This window comes from Rhinolophus sinicus, linkage group LG06 (assembly GCF_036562045.2).
Source record: "Rhinolophus sinicus isolate RSC01 linkage group LG06, ASM3656204v1, whole genome shotgun sequence".
Lineage (NCBI taxonomy): Eukaryota > Metazoa > Chordata > Mammalia > Chiroptera > Rhinolophidae > Rhinolophus > Rhinolophus sinicus.
Genome location: NC_133756.1, coordinates 27,956,125 through 27,982,449, shown reverse-complemented (window position 1 = coordinate 27,982,449; position 26,325 = coordinate 27,956,125). Strand labels below are relative to the sequence as shown.

Sequence of the window (26,325 nt, the reverse complement as noted above, 5' to 3'; positions counted from 1 at the left end):
CACATCACTATTGTTCACATCTCCTTGGCCACAACTTAAATAACCCCATCTAGTTACAAGGGAGTCTGGGAAGTATTTATTTTTTCCTCCTGGGTGGAAGGTAAATGTAACAAGCTAAAATATGGGGTTTTATTACTAAAGGATAAAGGAGAGAATGAATATTGAACAGTTAGCAGTTTCTGCCGAAGAAAACACAGAATTGTGAATTCCACAATAATGCGAAATGTATAGATTCCAGTGGTGAAATTGGAGATATAAACGCACAAAGCAAAAATCACTTTTGCACATCTTCTCATTGACCAAAATGTTCAAACGTAAAACAAAACAAGAATTAAACTTTTCTTTATGAATCTAAATATTTTAAGTCCTTTATTTAAAGCAGCGAATAAGTGTGTATTTGTACCTATTAAAAAATCCATCCATAACCATCAGACACAGAACCAGAAAGTTTATTTACTTAAAACACTTTACAACTATTATACTGTTATTGGACAATCATTTATTTAAAATAATATCCTAAATACTTACAAAAATAAATCAAGTATTGCTTCTATTTTTCAAGTGTCAAAGTCTCTGCCATAGAAAATAGAAAGAACCTTTTATAAACTAAACATTACATTTAAGCTACATCACGGTTAGTAACTGCACACTATTTTCTCTATGATTGTGCTTTAGCGCTTTACAAATTTCTAACCGGCTGTGCAATGCACAGGCTCACAGTAAGAATGTATGCATACAACCACACACACATTTTTACATAGGAATGGTTCTCATTAAATATACATACAGAGAACCTCACACAGCAGTATTGTGCTCTAAAAGCCACCCCACAAAGCCTAGATGTGCCACTATATTCAGAAACAAGTGTAGAAGTGCACGCGTTAACACTGAAATTAGCACTTCAGTTATCCGAGATGACATTTGAAACAGGGATATCTAGTTTAATGTTTCTAGACAAGACATTGATTCTTAATCTATATAATTAGAATTCATTGAAAAAATAGAGTGAGCCTAAAATATTTCTCAACACATTAAGTTAATCTCAGGATAAACATCATTGCCATATGTATACACATTTTTTATTTTAAAAAGAGAAAAAAGAATATTAATTTTAGAGCAAATACTCAAAATTAAAGATCATTTCTAAGTTCATCTGTGGTTTTACTTATCACCAGGACACATTCAACTCATCACGTAAATGAATGCTCAATTCTCTTCCCTGGTATATGCACGTAAAACAACACACACATGTGTAATTCATGGTTTATGATGAATAGTTATAATGCTTTACCACCCACAGGGTGTCAATCTCACTATATTAACCAGATGTGGAAAGAATCTCACTTCTGATCATTTCCTGAATTTCCATATGATTAATCACAATATTATAGAACTTTACATTAGTCTCGTATACATACTTACATATCAATCAGTTTAAATTTTACTTATCAACTAGAAAAGTGGTAAATCACAAAATTTGCTTTTTTTATTAAGAAAAAAGAATCTAGCTTTGTCTTTATTCAGAAATTGCATGAATTATTTAGAAATTCCAAGTATAATAATCAAAAATTTATGAGCAGTTGAAATGTGAAAATACTAATTTATTGAAATTGACATTTTACAACAAATTCCATTAAAAGGGAGCTTGAAGAGCTTGTAAAAATCTCAATTATAAGCAAGTAGTAAATACCAAACAGCAGATGTTTTACATTGACCAAAATATACCAAAATGCCATAATATTTAGAAAATTTTAATAGGCATGCTAAAATGTTTTCAAAGGCTTATTCCATTTCACTAAAAGTCACAGGCAAGCAGAGACTACAAGAATATACAAAAATGCAAACCAACAATATATTTCCACTGAAAAAAGACATCAAAATCTAAGAGGTAGTAAACAAAAGTAACCCTGATAAAACAAAATATCCTGACAAGACGCGCCCTAATCTCAGAGACTCAAATGCAGTATGAAATTCTTGTATTTTCAGTGATTTAAAAAATGTACTGGTAGAGAATCTAAAAACCAATTATCTAAATGAGTAATACTGTTAATGAAACAATATTCGTATTTTCAAGGAAGGCTAAGAATAAAATCGAGACCCAAGGTCTATAGCCCGCAGGCCAAATCTGGCCTACCAACAGTTTTCGTAAATAGTTTTACTGAAATACAACCACACCTATTTCGTTTACATATCGTATATGGCTGCTGCTTTCAAACTTAACAGCAGAGTTGAGTACTTGCTACTGATCATACGGCCAACAATGCCTAAAAAACTACTATCTGTTCCTTTTCAGAAAGCTTGCTGATCCCTGCCTGGTCTAGGCTTCTGCTGATGGGTATGCAGTGGTTGAACAGCACTGGGAAGATTGATTACTCATGTCACAATATAAGGTATTTAACTATAAGGAAAGCAAGATGCTAGTTATGCCACAATTCAATTCCTTTTCATAGTGAAATAGTCCTAACATTTTTCTTCTTTTTACTTTTGTGGTCTAACAACAATGAATATTTCTATGTTATTTCTAAAAAGTTTCAGTGTGGCACTGTCCAACAGAACTTTCTGCAATGATGGAAATATTTTATATCTGCACTTTCCAATACTGTAGCCATTAGGCAACATGACTCCTGAGCATTTGAACTGTGGTTGGTGCAACTAAGGACTTAGTTTTTTCATTTTAATTAAAATTACCACATGTGGCTTGTGGCTACAATATTGGACAGTACATATTTTACTCAACTCAATTAAAATTCCAAAGTGTGACTCTTAAAAATAACCAAAAAAAAAAAAAAGAGAAAGTAACACCTTTGAAAACAAAGAGAGCTTTGGGCAGAAACAAACTGATACCATAAACTGAGCCCACAACAGATTCCTTAATTAGTAAACAAAATCAAATTGATCCCAAATTGCTTCATCACTGCACCATCTCTTTTCAGTGAAGAGGCAAAACCCTGATAATTTTATGCTTAAAAGCAAAATCATTGTAATCTTCATTAATTATATTAAAGAGCATGTGGATGTTTCACACAAAGTACATTTTTCAGCTTGTTTCCTGTCAAAGTCACCACTTAAAAAGTCAGTTTATGTCCAGAAACGGAACATTTCAACCATGCTGTACAAAAGCACTTATTTATAGTAAGTACACAGCAGAAGTATGACCTCTTCTGAATCTGCAAAATTTCCAATTAGTCCTTTACTATGGCAAAGGCATTTCAACAGTCAAATCTTCCAAATATTGTATCTCCCGTTACATGACAAAATATACCCATTCAATGACAAAATTAGAGAATAGAGGTAAAACCTTGTATATATCTAGTCAAAAAAATATAACATTTTTTTGTGTAGTTCTATATGTGCCTACCTTAAGACTATTTTTATATGGACCAAAACAATAAAATAAACATAGATATATTCCAAAATTACATATTACTGATTACACATTGCAAATTAACCAAGTTACTGGTACAACTGAAAACATTAAACTGAAATATACAAAGTCAATTTGAAATTACAGTACTCTCAAAACACAAATGTTTGAGATGTGTGCCTGATTACATCTTCCAATTATTCAAATGTGCTCCCTTTTCAAAGTCAGCCAGCAAAATTGATTTCCTGCATTTTGAATAGCTGATATCCAGCATCATAAACTTCGTCTCAATCTGGTTGTTCGGTGAAAGATACAAAATATTTTAAGGGCACTTCTGTTTATGTTTTCTTTCCTAGTTTAATCGGATGTTGTAGCAGGAACTTTAACAGAGAGATTTCTTCTGGTGTTGGTGATGTGCCGTTGCTGTGCTAAGAAGGACCGTGCAGGGGTACATGCACCAGTATCTTTGCAGGCACCACTGCTGCTCACAAGTCTGGATTCCATCCCCAGTTTCTGGAATGCTAGACTCTGAACAAAAATAAACAAACAAATAAAATGACTGTTTAGAGTTTTAAAGTGCTTTTTGCATACATAAAGTCATTTAATCCTTAAAACATTCCTATGAAACTGGTGTTTTCCTCGTTTTTGTAGAACAAAATAAGAATTCAGAAGCTACTTAATCTGCACACAATAATGGTATTAAGAAAGAGAAAGAAAAAGCCATAATACCCAGTTTTTCTGTTTTAATCCACTGAATATGAAATCATTAGAAACAGTAGCATAAAATAACGTTCTAGCATTAAGCTTAACTTCAACAATAAATAAAGGTTCCAAAGCAAATTGTTGTGCTTTGGCCATCACTCCACCCTCTATAAGCAAATATAACACAACATGAAAGCTTAGATCACTGGTTCTCTGGATTAATATTAACACCACTAAGAATCTGTTAAAAATACAAATTCTACCCAGTAGATTCTACCTAGACGTACCGAATAAGAAGGTCTGCAGGTGAATCCATAATTTGTATTTTAACAAGACTTCTGATGCATTGTAAAGTTTGAGAACCACCAGTATAGCTCAGACTTACTATGGTCTATCTCAGTACTGACACAGGACAAAATTATTGTAGTTGCTCCTGTTGACTTTCTTAGTAAAGGAACTAAGACCACGTAACACAGTTTTACTGAACTAAGCGTGACTAATAATTAATTAGTAAAATAGATAGAACAGAGCAGATGCTCAAAAAACTCTAGGTGGAAAAATGAATAAGTAACAATACATTATTTGGCTTTAACGTCTTTAATGATTTATGTAGCAAGAAGCCACAGGAGAACAAAGAAAACAATACACAGTTCTCTAGATTTACCACAATGACTAACCTATGACAGAAGATTCTGGGAACACCTCACCCATGATTTCCTTCAAGGCCTTGCTAAATTAAGCCAGGTTTTACCAAATAGAGAAGGGAGGGGAAGAAAAGAGCACAGACATAAAAGGATAATGACATGAAAGACAAAGTATGTTTGAGGAAGGACAAGTTCAATGCGGAGAAGCACAGGGTTCACATGTGGGATGTCTATAAATGAATGTTCTCTCAGACTAAATATAAGCAGCACCTAAAGTAGATAGTAGCTGATTATCTATTCTAGCTGATGAACCCAAAAGAACCATATACATCATGAAATGCTACTCTTGAAAACATCCTACACATACTAAGGATGAAAATTCTTTCATACTGCTCTCTCCTCGTTAGGACAGACAGTTATTGAAGAGCATTCCTTGGATAACAAAAAAAATAACAGATACGTTAAAGGACACGCCAGAAGACTTCAGGGAATGTTAAAATAAATGTTGAGTACTAGAAGCACTTAACTTGGCATTATAGATATTCACACATTTCTAAAGAAACCCTTTATGGAACACAGATTAAATGTTTCAGTTCAAATAAGGCAATTTTAAAAAATATTTATGGATTGTTGTGTGTGAGCTTCACGTGTATCAATTAAAGGTCAATGAGTCATGAAATCAATTCGTTGATTTTGAGAAAGTCAGAATCAACTAAAAACAAACTAAAATATATAGTCAATTTGGATAATGATCAACATTTAAAAAAAAAGCAGCAGAGAATATGACATAAAATACCTGAGTGAAATGCACACAGAGTAACTTTTGTTCAGTTATATTGTAAACATGTATATGTACTGATTTGTGGTATTAAAGTAATTTCCTTCAATGGTTCTTGGTCAAAATGCTTAATAGTTCTAAACATCCAATCACTGACTGAATTTCAACTCACCTTATTATACCAGGCAGAAACAATGAGTTTTTCTTCATAATCACGGAATTTTGCTACTTTACACTCACTCTGGAAGAAGATATAAAGATTATTATTAAAATCCCAGAACCCCAAATTACTAAAAATGGAATCATTTCTTCAAATGCTCATTTTTGGGAGGATTTGAAGAATGCATGTTGAGATACATAAAACAGTCCAAGTGTAAAGTGAATCATGGAGAAATGCATGTAAAGCACCTTAGGAAAGAAAAAGATTGTGCTAGTTAATCTTCGTTTCAGATATTTTACTGGAAGAACAGATATTTAAAAAGCAACATCCTCCCTGCCCCCCAAAGAAACTAGTGATTATTACGCTACTGTCATTTATATCTACGGAAAAAAAAGTAAAAACTGGCTTAAGTAATAAAACAAACCTGTACCTATGAAAGAATCAAAACTAAGGAGAAAGAGATGTAATAAAAAATATCCGAGAAAATCCTTTAAAATCTACTATAAAAGCTTAGTATGAATTTGTATTTCTCAATTCTTGGTGACCCGTATACTAGATTGCCTGTGGCCTTAGTTATATGCCACCTAGAGACAGATATCCATTTCTTAATTACTCTAAAGCAGCTAATTTTATAATTTTGTTGAGTACCAGATATAGTTGGATGATAAAAATTTATAATCTGGAAACATCTGAATGTTTTCAGAGCGAGATGCTGATGATACAAAAAGCATACAAGAAATGAGGGAGGTAAGATGCCTTTCTTTTGGCTCACACCCGCTCCAGGCAGACTCCCCAGGAAGGCTGGCAGATATTTACATTACTTTTTTCCTTTTTGCAGTGTGTGTACAGATGAATACACATAAATTAATGGCCCACATGCTGTGAATTAACTGAAGCTTTCCCTCAGAACCCTAGAGCTAAAGGCACCATTTTGTCATCATACTGTCAGGGAGCTGCGCTACAAGCATCAACGATGCTGTGCCTTCTCACTGGCTTTCACTAGGACGTGGATAATCAGAGCAACTTAGATTTCAGGGATTCAGTCCAAGTGTCATTATTTTATAGGTGAGGAAACTGAGGACCACAAAGGAAAGGTGACAACTTTAAAATAACTTACCAATAAAACTGTAACCCTGCCCTCTGATGTATATAATATTTAATGTTGAGAGTACAGAGATGGAACTAGGATACAGCCTCTGTCCTCAATTCACTCTGACACAAATCAAAAAGAAAAATGATGCTATTGTGGGATGAATCCATGAGTTCACAGTACATGGAATCACTCTGGAAAGATAACACTTTGCTAAAGGAATACAGGGAACGCTTTATAGAGGAAGAGACATTTGGATCCTGAAGAATGAACAGTATTTGTTCAGAAAGATACCCCTCACCAGTGCTTTTTACAACACCCAACAGCCTGGACAAGCACTTATAGAAAGCGCACATATGGCCGGTGTGTAGTCTGGATGTTAAAGTCTTTAAACAAAATATCTCTACCGAATTCCACATCTACTGGCTCAGAAATAACACGAAGAAAATGGTAAGTGAACATGTTTCTTTGAAATAAAGCACTTTTAATTGATTAAAAAAGAAACCAACTATCAATTACGAGAATTTCAAGGTGAGTATATAGAATTCAACATGGCTCTGCAATTATGCATATGTTATTATGAGGAAGTATATACTGATTTCAAGAGTAGCATCACACTCACGATAGTATGAAAAACAGTAGTTTTGCACACACACACACACACACACACACACACACAAAATTAGCACCTGCCCAATTATAAAATCTACAAATATAGAATTCCATACTGACATACTTAACCCTGCTCATAAAAATGATATAATCACTGACATAAAAATATTAAAATTTAAAGACTCAACAAATGCAAACATGCCATTACTAACATAACTTTGCATCATTAATAAGAGACTGCCACTTTGCTCAAGGGCTTAGTGGGATTTTGAAGTACTTCCTTCTCTCATGAATTCCAACTGGTAAGTTTGTTTGGGTTCAGGTGAGGAACAGGGGAAAACAGGTAAGATAAATTTGGTTTACTGAGTACAGATACCCTTTTTAAAAGGTGCGCTTGGTTTCTTTCATTTCTGAATGAACCCTCATCTGCATCATTTTCAAAGGAGCATTACATCAGGACTCTGTTAAAAACTAAGGGCTAGCCACATGATTGGCTGTTACAGAGCGGGAGAGAGATAATGGCACATAAACTGCAGAGAGACCTATCTCGTGGGCGAGTAAGATGCCCTGCAGTAAACATACTCAGTGCAAAGACATGATATTTCTAACTTCTTGTAAAACTTGATCATTAATGGCAAATCTATGACAGCAGTTAATTATCAGGATTACCCAGAAAAATTAAGAGGAGACGCATGATTATGAAAGTTTTACCTCCAGAATCTCAATTCTTCTCTCTTTCTCTGCCAACTGTTTTCTAAGTAGCATTATTTCAGCTGATGCTGGATTTAATTTGGGATCTAAAGTTTTTATTACCTATTTAAAGAAAAAAAAATTATGTTCACTTTATCTTACCAAATACTGAAATATTAAGAACAGTCCATAAAGATCTATGTAAGTAAAGTGGAGAATTTTCCAGAAAATAGTCCAGGAGTGAACTAAACTTAGTCTTACAATCAAATTTGAATAACAAAATAACTTATTCCATCAATGAGATGGTACAAAAACTCAGTACAAAAATTGAAAGATCCCCATCCCACAATCAAATTTCCCCTTTCCAAGGCTCAGTAAACAGGGATACTTATTTAGCCTTATCAAAGATGAGCACCGAGGTCTTGAAATAACCATTTCCGCATTCATCTGACTTGAGCATTTTTTAAAATTAAAATGAATTCAATAATTATAGTGGAACTTGCTGACTGTATAAAGTAGGAGTGATATACACTAAAAATTCTTAGCAACAATCTTTTTTACTACCATTATCTAGTTAAATATAATTCAATATATAAGGTCAATATAATATATATTGATGATTTTGTCTGCAAACTCTAGGGTGCTCAATCACATTTATAAAAATTAGTAAAGGTTGGGTAAAACGAAATGTTTGATCTGAATGTTGTTCAGAGACTTAGCTAAACTATGTAGTAAGCAGTATGACAGGAAATCAACTCATAAATGTCAGGAATAAATTATAAGCAAAAACAAGTTTCCAATAATAAGGTCACCTGAATGATATAGTTACAAATCTATTAAAAACAGTCAAAATTATTTCATGAGTTAGGAAAATGTCATCTATATTTACAGAGGTAAATAGAAGGTAATATATCTAATGATTACTGTGGTTCATTCAAAACGATTTCCTGAGTGCCAAAATGGCAGCAGGCAGGCACTGCAACAAATGGGAATAGAGCAGTTTGCAAGAGACATGGTGTCTGCATTCACAGAACTCACATCATACAAACAGATATATTAAAGAGTTTAAATCATAATTACAAAGAAAACAAATCAGTTTGTTACCTCTAAACGATAAAAAGTATGCTTTTGACTTTTATTTTGTGAATTTTTATAATGGACACATGCTATTCTAACCTCTCCCCCAAATATTGTGAAATCACGTTTACAAGAAAGCAACTGTTTTTTAAATAATTATATTCAATAATGGCAAGAATATGGTATCCTTTGTCATCACTTTGTCCAATTATCATCCTTTTAGAGTATCCTTCAGACAAATACATCAAGCATCTTATTAGAATGTTGATATGCTTTGATCCAATAATTCTATTTGACCCATTAACCTAGGAACAAAGATAATAAACCAAAATAAGTCAAAAACTTTCTGTATAAATATGTTCCCTATAGCCTTATTTCTAAGATCAAAACATAAAAAGAAATGGAAACAAAGCATTTCAAACAACAGGATGATGACTAAGCAAAACTATGATATATCCCACACAACTGAGTATTGTGTAGCCATTCTTTTACTTTTGCAAAGTCTGTTGTGTGATTTCTGTCTTGTTTATTCCTGTATTTCCAGTGCTTAGTACCATAGGCATTCAATAAATATTAAATTACATTTACATAATATGAAAAAATTTTATGTTTTAAAAATACAAATCATACATATATATGATACATGTACAACACACATGTGTGTCTGTATATTATGGCCAAAAAGCATGGAGAAAATGTGTATTGAAAAATATTCACTGTTAAGAAAATATATCAAAAGGTTAATAGCAATTATTTCTGGAAACCTTTCTAGAGTTTGTATTTGTTACTAAAGGCATTTAGACTTCTGTAATGGAAAGAAACTGAACTATGGCATAGGCTGACTGGTTTACCAAGCCCTGTCTCCCTAGAAGTTGAGTGTGACTATAGGCCTGAGCTCTGCCCAATGAAGTGAGAGTGAAAATGGTTTACACTAATTGCGGGCTTGACACTTATGTGTCTCCCACACAATCTATGCTCTCTTCTTTCATCTACTAGTTGGACAATGGCAAGCAAACCTGCGAATCCTGTGTTGAAGAAGGCAGAGCCTCTATCAGCTTGAGACTGTGAGTGACCGTATGGAGCAGAGTCCCTCCCCCTATTGATGACCGGATTTCACAGGATCAAGGAGCAAACTTTTATCTTGTTAAGCCTTAAGATCTTGGGGTTTACCTGTTGCTGCGGGTCCCTTTTATGCCTCAGTGAATATTATATAAAACAAACATAAAAAGGGCAGACATTAGCAAGATTTTAAAGCTTCGTCATTAAATTCTCTTTTTATTCAGTACATAGAGAAGAGTACACTGACATTCTCTGAGAGAGAACACTTAATTAGGAAAATATATGGTATTCGTGGACATGAAAGATTTTATGAGAACAGTGCTTGCAGAAGTTTAGTGAAAAATACAAAATAAAAAAAAGAATAATTAGCGTGAACATGAGAACACTGTTTAACTGTCTAATGTAGATGAAATGCTAAAACAGTTACAAACAAGTTTGAAAAGCTACATTTTCACAAAAGGCAAATGTGCTTTCCTTTTAAGACCTAAAGATGGCATATGTTACAGTAGTCATTTTCTCTAACGAGGTCACTACAGTCCATGTTTAAACAGTTCCTATTAGCCACATGTTTGTTTTATCTGATGCGGATGAGTGAGAGGGACAGAACAGAGGACTAGTGTGGAGACACACCAGGAGCCTGACCTGCAAGGCAGGGTAGTGGGCAGCAAAGGGACATGATACAGATATGAGAAGAGCAGTACAACCACGTGGGACAGGTGTACTCAGAATCTGCGTCACAAAGACTGGAGCTCTGTAAGATAATTTACTCACATTTCTTGCTTTCTCTAAGTACATTTTATATCGTTCCTCCATTGCTTTCATATCTTCTTCCTTCTTCTGAAGAGCAGCTTCAAGTTCACTGATCTTTTGTGCTAGTAATGAAAATGAAATGAAACATGACCAATTACTACCTACTTAAAATACTCCATCCTCACGCGCAAAACATATGTATTTATCATATGTATTTTTGAAGGACTGATAAGAGAACATAAGAGAAAACTTTTATTTATTCTTTGTAGGGAATTCTTATCTGAAACTTTTGAAAATGACCAATACATCCTCAATTATTCTGTATTATTTTTTTCTTGAAAAATATCTATAATCTGATTTGTCTAGCTATTTTCTCCCTTCTATAAAGTATTTAAATGAGCAAATATACTTTACAATGTAAGCACAACTATCATAAGAGAAAATAAAGCATCCTTTCTACATAATGTTTAAAGTTCAATTTAATCTGATTTTAAATCATTACTTTATATTTTCATATACACTAATTCCTTATTTTACAATGTTTGATACTCCTACATATCAATTAGTTCATTTTATTAGATTTACTTTTTCTTGTTGCCTTAAGATTAGATCATTTATTAATTACTTACATCACTAAAAATTATCAGGGTACTTAATTGCAATGCACATATCTATGTACTGTCCAAACACTTATACACGGTTGCTGTATCCATCAACTAAAAAGCTCAACTCATTAGATCCAGGCTTTTACAAATACCTACCAGGTTGGTTTATATCTGGCTGAAGATCTTCAATGAGCTCTTGTTTCTTCTGTATTTCTTCATGGACCTCTGTCAGTTTTTCCCTAAGTCGTGGAAAGAACATGGAGTTTTGGAGCCAAACAGATCTACGAATGAAAACTAGTTTCTGCCACATAACATTTATGGACTGTGGAGAAGTCACTTGCTGATCCTTACTTTCCTCACCTGTGAAACGGGAATAACACCCGCCAAATATTATAAGGGCTGTTGTGAAGATTTCTGGCACATGATGGGTGTCAAAAATGTTAAAATGTTCCTTCCACCTTACCACTTTTGCCTCCTAAGAAAGTTAAAGGAAATATTTTATGGGATAAACATTCCACATCTCCACATTAACAGGTGCCTGCTTTGTAAACTCTTCAAATGACATTAGTAATTGAGAAATGTAGGCTATGCGATCATTGGCAGGCAGACTGACACTTTTAGCATGTTTTTCTTTTCACTTTCTGGTGGCAGTGGTGAATATTCAATTGGCATCGGGGTATTTGCTTTTGTAAACAAAATCAGAAAAAGGATATTAACTTTAGAAGCTTTTAAAACCCTTCCCCTCTCATATTTGATATAAAGTATCAGTTTTACTTACATCTGAGCTTCCAACTTCTGCTTTAGTTTGCTGGACTATAAAAATTAAAAACAGTTACTGTAAGATAACTATTGTGGCAAAGATAAATTTTCCAGATATCAAAACCTCTTTAATTCCTTATGAAAGTGTATCATTTAAAATTATAAAGGTGATAAAAATTTGTACTTCTAATAATAAACTTGTAAAAACATAATACGATTTTAGGTATGTTTTTCACTCCAAGGGGAAGGAAAGGAGAATAGGAAATAAGAAGAGTACAATTAACAGAAAGAAAAATGCTTCATATTCCTAAATGCAATGTAAAGAACGTTTGAAGTTGAAGAAAAAATAGCAAATGCAAGCTGAATGTAATATATGGAGGAGTATCAAACACTTAAATGCCTAAAAAAATCACTTATTTAAAATACAGATTTTAAGATTTTAGGCCTTTAATTAAGAATAGATGAAGAACTAAATTATCTTATAATAAACCTTTATCATTATAAATGCAAGCACTTTAATATTAGCTTAAAATTAAATGAAGCAATTGGATTTTGTTAAAAAATAAAACATAAAACTATAATCTGCGATAAATTTTAATTGAATTTAAATTGCAATAGTAGTTCTGAATCATCTACTGAATAGATGTAGTTTAAATATATATACTCTGGAATATAACTTGGACATCAACAAATTTTTTTAAAAGACAAAGATATTTAAAATCTTTTAAAAAGTGTAATCCAAAATGTACTGCCCAATTAGATTTCATTTTAAAAGTATTCCCTAATGTGCCTTAAAAATATATTTGTATTAGAGAGGTTACAATACCGTATATATGCACATATGAGATGTCGCCATGCATGAGACGATTTCTATTTTCCAAGCCCCCAAAGAAAAAAGAGAAAATCATAAAAAGCATAAAAAAGACAGAAAGGAAACGTAACCCTTTCAATCTTTCTTTTCATCATTTAATATTATACTTATTCTTCCTAGTTTTCTCCCCTATCAACACAGGTAGAATCACCTAACATTTTTTCTCATCAATATCTACCTAAAACACAGCTAGCTCTATCTTTTTGCTGTTGTGTTTTAATATATCCCTCCCTCAGTTATTATTTCTTTTCCCCTCAATATATAGAGGTCAAAGTATAAAAAACAAAGGTAGGCATTTTTAGCTGTTTGAGCTCTTTTAAATCTTCTTATTTCGGCCCTCACAATATTTGCCATCAAAATCCATTAGAAACGGCAGGTGCCAAGTCAGTAAGGAAGGAGGCAAGACAAAAGGGGTAGTGTTTTCAAGATGCATTAAGGTTTCCGCTCTTTGAAGGTCGGTTTAAAACCCTTCTTGAATGCTCTTTTGGTGGAAATAGTTTTCTCATTCTCTTTCCTTATTAGAAGTTCCTCTCAATTCTGACTGCTGCTTACTCTCACTGGGGTTGTTTTCAGGCCAGCCCTGTTGGGATCCCAGCAGAACTGTGAAGGCCTCAATCATAGCATGCACTCAATCAGGAATTACCATGAACTTAGGTACAGCTGTTGAAGAAGGATAGGTATAAATCACCTACCAATACATATGATCAATTTATAGAATCCAAATTGGCAAAATCACTGCATCTATTATGCAGATATATACGGTATTTCAGGGTACCATCAATGATAAGAGTTGTACTTTCAAATACAAGATTAATTTGGGCATCAGGACCTATTATATAGAGTCCACACAGAGCAGAGTTAGTATAATTTTTAAGTTACTTACACTTCCTCCTTCAGACTTAGAGCCTTGTTCCTGGAAAGACTTCTGGAGATCTTCAATCTGCTGCTGCAATTCTCGGATGCGCTCTTTGCTCAGCCTATTTTAAGATGAATCATGTATTTATTTGTATTGAAAGTCAAAGTAGATAAGGATCAATACAGGTGCATTTACACAATTAAACTCATAAAGTATACATTTAATAGCAATAACAAATACTGAGCTATTATTATCTGTGGCTAGGTATAATATATAGCATGTAGTGTATAGTAGGTTAGTTTCAAGGAAATATTTAATAAGACAGTTTTATCCTGAAAGCACATACTCCTTTACCTAACATTTAAAATTTTAAGGTACATTGTCAGTGGCAAAAGCACAAAATTTCTGCACTGTACTCACTGGTATAAAAATGAGAAAACAAGCTCAATTTTCCTACCATTGTATTTTTAATGAATGGAAACTAGGTTTCCTCTTCCTATTTCAGATTTCACAGCGTTATCAGGAGAAGAAGAAGGTTACCATTTTCCAACCATTTCTTTATGACTTGTTATTTAAATGAAAGAGATTGGCACCAACAACTAATGCAGATTTTTAAGGAATGATAATCTCATTCCTTAAAACCCTGCTTAAAAGTTGCCTCTATTGGAAGCTACCAGCAAGAAAGAGTATCTGTCTTTACATATAATTATTATCTATTCCTGTCTATCTTTAATGACTCTCTAAAAGCTGAAACTTAGTATATCCTATGTTAATTGATATGGAACTGAATAGGATAGTAATATTTAATGGTCTCTTCAGAAAGCTAAAATGTTAATTCTTCTTTTAACCACAGCTGATGTAACAGTATACATACTATTGGATTTTGTTAAAATCATGAAGGAGAGACAAGGTTCAAATATCTCTAAAATTCCTGGTGGTCTCTAAAATCCAGTAAAAGTTGGTCAAATACATCTAAATATCTTTACTGCAAGTATGTTGCTTATAAGGGGCAGGCTGGCACTGTGCTTAACAGCAAAGACTCAGGAGTCATACTGACAGAGGGTTCAAAATGCAGGATCCAGAACTTACTAGCTGTGTAACTTTGGGCAAGTTACTAAACCTCCTTGTGCTTCAGCTTTCTTATCCGTAAAAAAAAGAGACAATCATAGTTATTACTTCATAGAGTTATTGTGAGGATTTGTTGAGCTACTATCAAAATATGCTTAGAAAAGTGCCTGGCATACAGTAAGCACTGTATAAACACTATTTTTTTAATATTGTAAATTTGAGCACCTCATTGGTATCAGATAAGTATACCATTTGCTTTAAATACATTATCTGTAATCTTCATAACCTGCAAATAGGTATTACCTCAAATTTACATCTGAGGAATCTTAAGTGAATTTAAGTACCTTGCCCAGACCAAATAGTTAGCAAGTTTAAGAAGAGATGGGATTGAAATTTCATTCCACAATCCATGGCCCATCCATGAACCAGACTGCAGGAGAAAGCCAGACTGTCATTCACTTGTTAAATTTTCTTTCAATTTTGAAGACATCCAAATAAATTTCAAGAATAAGCAACCTGGTTAACAAAGTCTGCTAAAAGTAATAGATAGTGAGAGACTACAAACGAAACAAAAAAATTAATCTTCTTTTTCTAAAAATCCTAATTATTTTAACTACAATATTTTCCACGTGTGTGAATCAAGATTTTCTGGTTAGGTAATAAAATCACCATGTCAATTATAAAAGAGCATGTCACCTTTGCTCAGTTTCCAATTCATTCATCTTCCGATGCTTCTGTTCTAGTTGCTCCTGAAGTTCTTCAATACGTTGGTTCTCAGTACCTTCCTGCTGTAAGCGAAGCATCTTATTTTCATGTTGCAGTCGAATAAACACCTCCCTGATGTTGAAAAGCAAAATGTTTTTACTTTTTTTATATGTAAGAGATTTTACATTATTAACTTTTAAAACAAGGAAATTCCTGTTTTAAAATGTTACTAAAGCTTCTGAAAGTTTTTAAGAATAAACTGTAAATTTTAAGGCTATGTCTCAAAAAAATTAGTAAATTTTTAAAGGTACAGGTATAAGATTATGTTGTATATCATTAAATATTTATTCTGCAAATTCCTAAATTCGTAAGATATCATATGAATTATTTTACTTTGATAATTTAGAAACTATTCACTAAAGGTAATAAATACATAGCATATCCTTGGAAAACATACAAAAGAAAAGCAGATTTAAGAAACTATAGTTTGACTAGAATTTTTAAACATACTTTTATGATAATGGCAGCCACATGACTATCTCTAGATTTTTTTTTATTTTAGAAAATTGTTTATATATGTTTATATACATGTTTTAAAATGCAAAAAATAGAAATGGTATTAAGTAAAAAAGGAATCCTCCCCTACCTGCTGCCCTCCTAATTCCCATTCCATAAAAGCAACTAATTTCAGTTAATCTCAGTTTTGTTTTTCTGAATGCCAGCACCATAACTAAAAACATAGGCTCATATGGCTATTTTAAAAATGATTATTAATATCACTAAATATAAATAACCAAAAAACACACACTGGTTTGCAGTCCAGCAAGTAATGAGCTCTATTTTAACCAAAAACTGAACAAACTGAAAATCAACAACTTTGTAAATATTACGCTCAGTGCAAGAAATTGGTCATAAAAGGCCACATGTTGCATGAGTCCATGTCTATGAAATGTCCATAACAGGCAAATTGATAGAGACAGAGTAGATAATTGGTTGCCTGGGGATGGAGTTAGAGGGGAAGCAGGAATGGGAAATGACTGCTAACAGGTACCGGGTACCATTTGGTCCCCAAATGATACTGATGATGGTTGCACAACACTGCGACTATACTAAAACCCAGCAAAGTACATTTTTAAATGGGTGGATTATATTTCAATAAAGCCATTTATAAAGAGCAGAGTTTGAAGTAATGCATAAATAAAGCTGTTGCAACATACAAACAAACATAAAAATACCAAATTAGTCAAATATCTGTAACTAAACATAGCAATAAAATACCCAGATAAAAGTTGTGTCAAGAGGAACCTCTAAAATTCGTATTTTATTCAACTTCTTTTTAATCCTCCTACTATTATTGACAGCTCATTTTTAAATTTTTTTTTTTTTAACCAGTGGGGATTTGAGTGTCATGTATTAAAAGGGTTTTCCATAGAGTTTAAGGATAGGAAAAGAAGCTCAACAAAATAAAGGTCATATTATAAAAATTAGAATGTCTTTTAGCTAGTTTGTAAAATTTTACTTCTGATAAATTTAAAAACTGTTATAGTAGCAATAACGATATGATTGGAAAACTCAAGCAGATGAGACCAAGTAATTTTGAGTTCTATGACTTTAAAATGGAAATTTTAAAAGCTAAGAAATTTAGAAAACAAAACAGAAATCACATTTCTAATATTAAGTAGGGATTATCAATAAAAATAAATTTACCTATATTCCACTGGCATAATCTCAGCAGCAAGATTCTCATAACTTTTTGGAGCAGATGCATCTAAACAACAACAAAATAGATTAATATTTCCATATTTCTACCATTAAAACAAAATTTTCTAAATCCAACAACATTCACCTGTTTGGTTTAGGTGATCTTGTTGCACTTGTGAACATCGAAGCTCTTCATTCATTTCTTTCAGAGTATCACGCTGTTCTATTAATCTCTAAAAAAGAGTTGTTTGTATAAGCAAAATACACAGGCACTGTACTTAATGTTTATAATAATTCATCTTAACAAGGTAATAAGATAACAGTTGCTTACTTAAAAATGGCAATGTTTTAATTTTAGTGCTAAGGACTCATTTTCTCTTGCATAAATCACACAAATAATAGTCTTTATATAATGCAAAACTTGTGATTTCCCCATTACATAGTTTACCTTTGAACCAAATGAATGTAATTATGGAACAGAGTACAAACATACAATTGTAGAGAAATAAAAACAGCATGGACTTTGAGGCAAACAGGTCATGGCTTGAATTCCAGTTTCACTGTTGAACTTACTAGCTATATTACCTAGGACAAATTATTTGACTCTGGCTTTAGTATCCATATCATCAAAATGGGAATACTGATACATAAACCCTTGCAAACGTGTACTGAGTAATGATGAAATAAAGTTTGTCAAATATCCAGAATATAGTCTGGTGCGTAAGAGATGCTCAAGACTTACTTCTTTTTATCACAGCTGTGAAATTCTACTGGAAGAAGTGGTAAGTAGCATCCTGGAAGCATTCATTTCTGGAAAAACACTACTTCCCAAGGATAGAATGCTAGGACTGCATATTATTAATTGCTTTATTTTAGAGCTCACAGCCAATGACAAATTTCTACCATCTAAAGAAATGGCTCACATTAAAGCCATTTTCCCAGAACTCAAAAAAGTACTTTTGAATACAAAATTATATTTTAAATGTTGTTATAGTCCAAATCAGTAAACAAAACCATTTTGTCCATTATGTGCATCAAAACGACCTAATAGCAAATTGGTACCTGATTCTAAGAGTCCTTAGGTTGGAGTGCACAGGTGCCCTAAGGGTTCTCTCTTGCTCTTTTATAAGTTTCGACAAAAGTATAATATATCCACCAAAAGTATAAAAGTATAATATATCCATCAAAAGAATAATATGTCCATCATGGCCAACTGATTTTTAACAAGGGTACCAAGACAATTCAATGGAGGAAAGAACAGTCTTGTCAACCAATAGTGCTGACACAACTCAATACCCACACACAAAAGAAGGAAGTTAGACACTTATACCATGTATAAGAATTAATTCAAAATTGATCACATAGTAAATATAAAAATGAAAACTATAAAACTCCTAAAAGAAAATATAGGAGTAAATCTTTATAACCTGAACCTTAGGTTACACAATGGTTTCATAGAAACACTACCAAAAAAAGTACAAAAAAAGAAAAAAAACAGATAATTGTGACATTATCAAATGAAAAACTATTCTGTAAACAAAACGATCAAGAAAGTGAAAAGACAACCCACAGAATAGGAGAAAACATTTGCAAATCATGTATCTGACAAGGGATTTGTATCCAGAATATATAAAGCACTCTTACAACTCAATAACAAAAAAAACAAATAAATAAAACACGGGCAAAAAAATGCGGAGACATTTCTCCAAGGAAGAAATCAAAATGGTCAGTAGGTACATCAAAAGAAGGCCGACATCATTAGTCATTAGGGAAATACAAATCAAAACCAAAATGATATACCACTTCATACCATGAGGATAGCTAAAATTAAAAAGTAGTAAGTACTAGCAAGGATGTGGAGAAATTGGAACCTTCACAAATTGCTGGTGAAAGTAAAAAATGGTTCATCCACTTTAGAAAACAGTCTGGTAGTTTTTTAAAAGGTGAAATATATTATTACAATATTACCAAGCAATACCATTCCTAGGTATATATTCAAGAAATGAAAACATGTCCACATAAAATCTTGTACATAAATGTTCATGGCCACATTATTTGTTTAATAATCAAAAAGTGGAAATAGCCCAAACGTCCATTAACTGATGAACAGATAAATAAAATGTGGTATACCCATACGATGGAGTCTTATTCAGCAATAAATATGAAGTACTGATACATGCTACAACATGGATGAACCTTAAAAGCATTATGCTAAATGAAGGAATTCAGTCACAAAAATCACTGAGTGTATGATTACATATTCTGGATAGACTAGGAAAATCCAGAGACAGCAAGTAGCTTACAGGTTGCTAAGGGTGGGGGGAGGGGAACAGAATACAGAGTAACCATTATTGGGCACTGGGGCTCTTTTTGGAGCAATGACAGTGTTCTAAACTTTGTGCGGATGGTTGTACAACTCTGAATATACTAAACACCACTGAATTGTACACTTCAAATGGACAAAATCTATGGTACATAAACTATATGTCAATAAAGCTGTTGAAAAATCACATCTATGGACTTTGCTCTCAAGGAACTGACAGTCCAGAGTGGAAAACATGAACCAAGACATATGAGCTCAGCTCTGTCACTTCATCTCCCCTTGTGAAGGAAACTAGCAAAACTGCATGAAGACTTTTTACAAGACTTTCTTTTACAACAATTTCAATTTTGGAGAAAGAAATGGTTGACATAACTCCTATTCTTAGAACAGCAAGATCATATACTAAAACTAAGAGCACACAGGCATATTTCTTATCAATTATATTTATGTTTACCTCTTTTTCCTTAAGTAAAGCTTCATGTTTTTCTTCAAGCCGCTTCATTTCAAATGCTAGTGTATCTGCCCTTTTTGATTCAGAGGAAAGTTTAATGTGTAGATCCTGAACCTTTTGTCAGAAACAAAAGTAAAAAACAAGAGTATATGATGGTGATAGTTTTTAAAGAGTTCACAATATGAGAAGCTGATGGTAAATAAAATTTATAGTAAGACTATAGTCTAATTTTAAATATTTGTGAAAATAGCATGTAGATGAGAATTAACATAAATTTTAAAATACACAAGTAAAAATTGAACCAAATACAAACAATCAGCCTTCTGCACTGCTATGTCTTTAGGTTGTTTGATAAATAACAAAACAGAATATTTTAGGTTATAGCTCCTAAAATAGACATTTATCACTGGTTACCAGAAATGCTAATAAATAATGAAATGTCCCCCAAAATATATAAGCTCAGAAGGCAATAAAAATATAAAAACCTAGACAACTCAAACTCAATTATCAACCGCTGAATTAACACTACAGAGGAAATTTATCACAGCTGACTAAGGCAAGGTTTCTCTACTTTTATGACACTCTTAAAGCATCAAATGAAATAACAAAGTATAAGTCTTTCAATTTTAATGATTACAAAATTAAGATTTTCTTACCTGTTTCTTGTATGTCTCTAATTGTGTACGTGCTGCATTTGCCTTCTTTAATTCTTCTTCTAAGCTGACTGTATTATGCATATACATCATGTTCGTTTCCTGTAAAGTTTTCACCTGCTTCCGAAGGTCATTCAGATCTTGTAGCTTCTGACGATATATCTCAACTGTTGACTCCAGTTTATTTGCTTTATCAGAGGTAGCTCTATAATTATAAAGATTAACCATTATTGTGTAAAAACAAGTAAATGCACATAATTTTATTCTGACTGTAAAATGAGTCTTCCACATAAACTATGAATTCGCAAAAAAAAAAAAAAGAAAAGAAAATAGAGGAATCATAAACTTTTTGAGAACTTTGGAAATAGACTCAGGCCTAAAATGGACTAAAGTTCAGCTTTTTTGTTATAAAGGTATCAAAATAAAAATACTTTAAATTTGACACACTAAATTATCAAACTGTTTTATATATTACCTAAATGTATAGAAAAGAATGGTATTATAAATATAATTGAACAATTCTGAGCTTCTCCGTAGCTTATGGGTCAAATGTGCTTTGTGCAGTTTTAATAATAATATTTAGTGCAGTTTTGCTCCAAGTATTTGATAGGCTTACAACTTGATTCAACTTATAATTTATCTGGCAAAGCACTTCCCTTTACAGTTGTGCTTACCTGACTAACTGGGCTAAAGCAAAAATAAATAAATACACAAACCAAATTACTGCACTGTCACGTGCAGGTTCAGATTAATGGTTATAAAGATTGTTTCAAATGAACATTAAAAAATGTGTAACAAAATGGCTAATAAAGAAAATTTAACAGAAAATATAAAAAGCATGTGGACAGCCTGTTTACTTGGGTAACATGTCATAGGTAAAAGCTAAATATAAATTTGATATTGTCAAATACAATAAGAGAACTATGAAATGACCCTAAAATAAATGTTAGGAGTCTTATCTATGTTTATCTATATTTTATCGAATGTCAAAATACGGTTTTCTCAAGCCTCAATTTCACAGGATAAACTCATGAGTACAAGGAGGTCATGTATCTAAAAGGATTCAGCTTACAAAATTTTACGAAAAAGGTATCATATTTTAGGTTTATGGGTTATAATATGAAATTGTCCTAACAAGAATTAAATACCCTTAAACTGCCAATTATTATCAACAAGTATAAAAGAAGTAAAGACTAGAAGCCTGGGTAAACACTGATCAATACATGACACGTAGGAATAACTTTAAGAATCCATGATTAAAATATGGGGCACTGAAATGACTAACAACTCAGAAATGCCAATTCTAGCTAGACATGCCATACCTAAGAACGTCTATTTCATCTTTCAGGGCTCTTGTTTCCTCAGCAAGACTAGTCAATTCATCGTTCCTGTGCTGAAATTCAATGAGTTGCTTTTCAAGTTCTTCACAGTGAACACGGTAATCATCTTTAGCAGCTTCCAGCCTTGTATAAAGAAAACAAAGAGGTATATATATAATGGAACTTCCACCATTCGCTTTCTTACAGAGACAGGAGCTCACAAGATTTACTTCTAAAGGCCTTTATTTATTTATTTTTTTAGTTCCCCATTCAGAAGAAAGACTAAAGAATATGCTTTTAAGTTCTTGGTGTTGAAACAGATTTGAGAAGTAAACAATGTTCTGAATTTTCATTTTCACTTCTGAAACGTGAATGCTTATCTCTAGTTCAAACAGGAATTTTTATTTCAAAAGATGAAGAGAAAATGTATAAGTATATATTAAAATTATTCAAAAAAATATATATAGCATGTAAAGTGGTAAAATATTAACTCTAAGTAGACTGTGACAAATTAAGGATGAATAATTCAAATTCTACAGCAATAAAAAAAATTAAAATGACAATACAGTGACTAAAATCAAATATTTAAAAAAATTATTTGATCAACCCAAAAAATTCAGGAAAGAAAAAGAAACAAAAAAATACATATGATAAATGAAAAATAGCACGACAGACCTAAAAAAAAAACATATCAAAAAATAAATAAAAGGCAAAAGGACTAAACACATCAATTAAAAAGGCTGAGACTATTAAATTGGGTAAGAAAGCAAGGTTCACATATATTCTAATTACAACAGACACTTTAAATATAAAGACACAAATACATGAAATGTATAAAGATGTAAAAAAAATAACATGCAAATAGTAAGTAAAGGAAGCTGGGTTGGTTATGTTAATACATAAAAAATTTTAAGACAAAAAGTATTACCAAAGATAAAAAAAAGACATTTAATAATTATAAGCGTCAATTCATCAGAAAGACATACCTTAAAAGTGTATATACCTAAAAACAGTTTTAATATACATGAAGCAAAACATACAATCAAAGGTAGAAATCCACCAATCCATAATCATTGTTGAAAATTTTAATACCAGTCTCCCAATAAGTGATAGAAGTAACAAAAATATCAGTAAAAATATAGACGAGATCTGAGTAACACTATTAACCAGCTTGATATAAATTGACAGGTATAGAACATGCCAGTCATACCTACAGAAGTAATATCATTCTTACATACACTCTTTCAGAAAACAGAGGAAGAGAGAATACTTTCCAATTATTCTATGAGAGTAACAGAACTCTGACAACAAAACCCAAAAGACATTACAAGAGAAAAAAGTTATAGACCAATATGTATTATGAAGACACAAAAAACTCTTTCAATATATTAGCAAACTGAGTTCAGTCATATGTATACAGGACTATAAAATATGACCAATGCGATTTATCTCCAAAATACAAGATTTTTTAACATTTAAAAATTAATGAACAATATTAAAAGAATGAAAAAGAAACACTATTTTTTCAAGATGCAGAAAATCATATGGTAAAGATCAACACCAATTAATGGTAAAACTCTTAGCAAGCTGGAAATAAAGAGAAACTCCTTTAATCTTTTAAAAAGCACACTAAAAACCTCAATAGCTAGCTTCATACTTGACGGTATTTAATTGAACATTTTCCCTCTAAGACTCAGAACAAAGCAAGATGTCTGCTGTTGCTCAAAGCAAGAAAATAAATACAAGGTAGAAATAAAAGAAAGATGTAAAAAGCTCTATTAATAGATTAGATGATTGTACATTCCTTAGGATTTTCTACAAAAACAAACAACTACTAGAATCAAGTGAATTAAGAAACTTTGCAAGACATAAAAGCTTCAAAATATAAAAGTTTCAACACAAAAAAGTCAATTGTACACCTATATATTAGCAGCAACATTTCAGAATAACTTCTTTAATTGTGTCAAAAATATAAAATATTTGGGAATATAGTGCACAAAAGACGTAGAAGGCTTCTATATGGAAAACAACACAACACTGCTGAGAAATTAAAGAACTCAATAAATAAAGATGTCATATTCACAGATTGCTATCTTAACTATATTCAGAATTTCTACTATATACGATCCAAACAATAATCGCAAACAGTTTTCTTTACAGAAACTGACTAGCTGATTCTCAATTTTATGTGAAAATGCAAAAGATCTGCAATAGCCAAAACACATTTGATTTTAAAGAACTTATTCTTGAGCTACAGTAATCAAGACCATGTCACACAGGCATAAAGACAAACTGATCAATGAAAAAGAACTGAGAGTCCAGGAAATGACCCAAATTTTATGGTTACATCATTTTTCACGAAAGTGCCAAAGCAACTGATGGAGTAAAATAAAAATATTTTCAAATGATGATATTGGAACGAGATAAATACTCATATGGAAAATAAACATAAAAGGCTGGCCCGGTGGCTCAGGTGGCTGGAGCTCCATGCTCCTAGCTCCGAAGGCTGCTGGTTCGATTCCCACATGGGCCAGTGGGCTCTCAACCACAAGGATGCTGGTTCAACTCCTCGAGTCCCGCAAGAGATGGTGGGCAGCACCCCCTGCAACTAAGATTGAATACGGCACCTTGAGCTGAGCTGCCGCTGAGCTCCCGGATGGCTCAGTTGGTTGGAGCCCGTCCTCTCAATTACAAGGTTGCCGGTTCGACTCCCACAACGGATGATGGGCTGCGCCCCCTGCAACTAGCAATGGCAACTGGACCAGGAGCTGAGCTGCGACCTCCACAACTAAGATTGAAAGGACAACCACTTGACTTGGGAAAAAGTCCTGGAAGTGCACACTGTTCCCCAATAAAGTCCTGTTCCTCTTCCCCAATAAAATCTTAAAAAAAAAAAAGAAACATAAAGCTTTTAAAGCTCTACCCCGACACCTCACACTATTTTCAGAAAAACCCATTCAAAATGGACCGTAGACCTAAATATAAAAGGTAAAACTATGAAGGTTCTAGAAGAAAATACTAGAGAGTACCTTCATGACATGGTAGTAGACAAAGATTTCTTGGTCAGTATGTATACAATACAGTAATCTTAAAAATACTGCTAAATCAGACTTCATCTAAGTTGAGAACTTTACTCTTTAAAGACAATTTAAAAACTGAAAAGGCAAGCCACAGAATGGGTGAAATATTACTACACATTATCTGACAAAGGATTTACATCCAGCATATATTTGTAAAAACTATAAGTCAATAATAAGACAAGCAACTCAATTTAAAAATAGGCTTACAGTATGAAGAATCAATTCATAAAGTATGATATATTGCCAATAAACACAAGAACAGGGGCTTATCACATCATTACTGATCAGGAAAATGCAAATTAAATATTACAACTAGATATCCCTATACATTTCCTGGAATAGCTAAAATTAAGAAGACTGATAAGACCAAATTATGGTATGCAGGCAGACCAACAAGAGCAAATAGCAGCAAACACTGCCAGTGAAAACGTAACATGGTGTGACCACTATGGAAAATGGTTTTCCAGTATCTTTTGAAACTAAACCCAGACCTACTGTGCAACTCAGCAATACCACTCAATGTATTTGCCAATGAGAAATGGAAAAATATGTTTACAAAAAGTCTTGTATTCCAACGTTCATACCAGCTTTATTTACATTAGATCAAATGAGGAAATCCAAATGCCCATGTAAAGGAAAATGAATGAACAAAATACAATGTGGAATTATTCCGTATCATACAATAACACTGCCATAAAAAATAAATTACTGATACACTCAACAACATGGGTAAATCTCACAAACATGCTGAACAAAAAGTCAGTCTCCCAAGAATTCACGTTGCATGATTCAATTTATACGGGATTCTAGATGAGAGAAAACAAATCTATGGTGAAAAATAATCAGAACAGCCTCTGGGAGGTAGGGGTAGACTGGGAAGAAGCATGAGGAAACTTTCTGTAGTGACAGATATGATCTATCAAATGACAAAAGTGTGCGATACACAGGTCTGCATGTTAAAACATGCCAAACTGTGCTCAGTATTTATTTCACAATACATAAATGTTA

The 26,325-nt window shown here is 32.7% G+C and overlaps 1 protein-coding gene across 2 annotated transcripts in view; it reads right to left on the bottom strand.

Moving 5' to 3' along the window:
- Positions 1-433: 433 nt before the first annotated feature.
- The window catches only part of HOOK1 (hook microtubule tethering protein 1), a 53,188-nt gene continuing 27,296 nt past the window's right edge, over positions 434-26,325 (bottom strand). The window contains exons 10-22 of one of the 2 annotated variants that reach the window (XM_074334798.1): positions 22,241-22,381; positions 20,922-21,123; positions 20,269-20,379; positions 17,637-17,724; positions 17,498-17,558; positions 15,782-15,922; positions 14,045-14,138; positions 12,310-12,344; positions 11,688-11,770; positions 10,948-11,048; positions 8,062-8,163; positions 5,661-5,729; positions 434-3,892 (exon numbers count right to left, since the gene is read on the bottom strand). In XM_074334798.1, coding sequence (XP_074190899.1) covers positions 3,722-3,892; positions 5,661-5,729; positions 8,062-8,163; positions 10,948-11,048; positions 11,688-11,770; positions 12,310-12,344; positions 14,045-14,138; positions 15,782-15,922; positions 17,498-17,558; positions 17,637-17,724; positions 20,269-20,379; positions 20,922-21,123; positions 22,241-22,381 — 1,399 coding nt within the window. In that variant the 3' untranslated portion in view covers positions 434-3,721. The remainder of the gene's footprint in view (positions 3,893-5,660; positions 5,730-8,061; positions 8,164-10,947; positions 11,049-11,687; positions 11,771-12,309; positions 12,345-14,044; positions 14,139-15,781; positions 15,923-17,497; positions 17,559-17,636; positions 17,725-20,268; positions 20,380-20,921; positions 21,124-22,240; positions 22,382-26,325) is intronic. The other variant, XM_074334797.1, reaches the window with a different exon arrangement.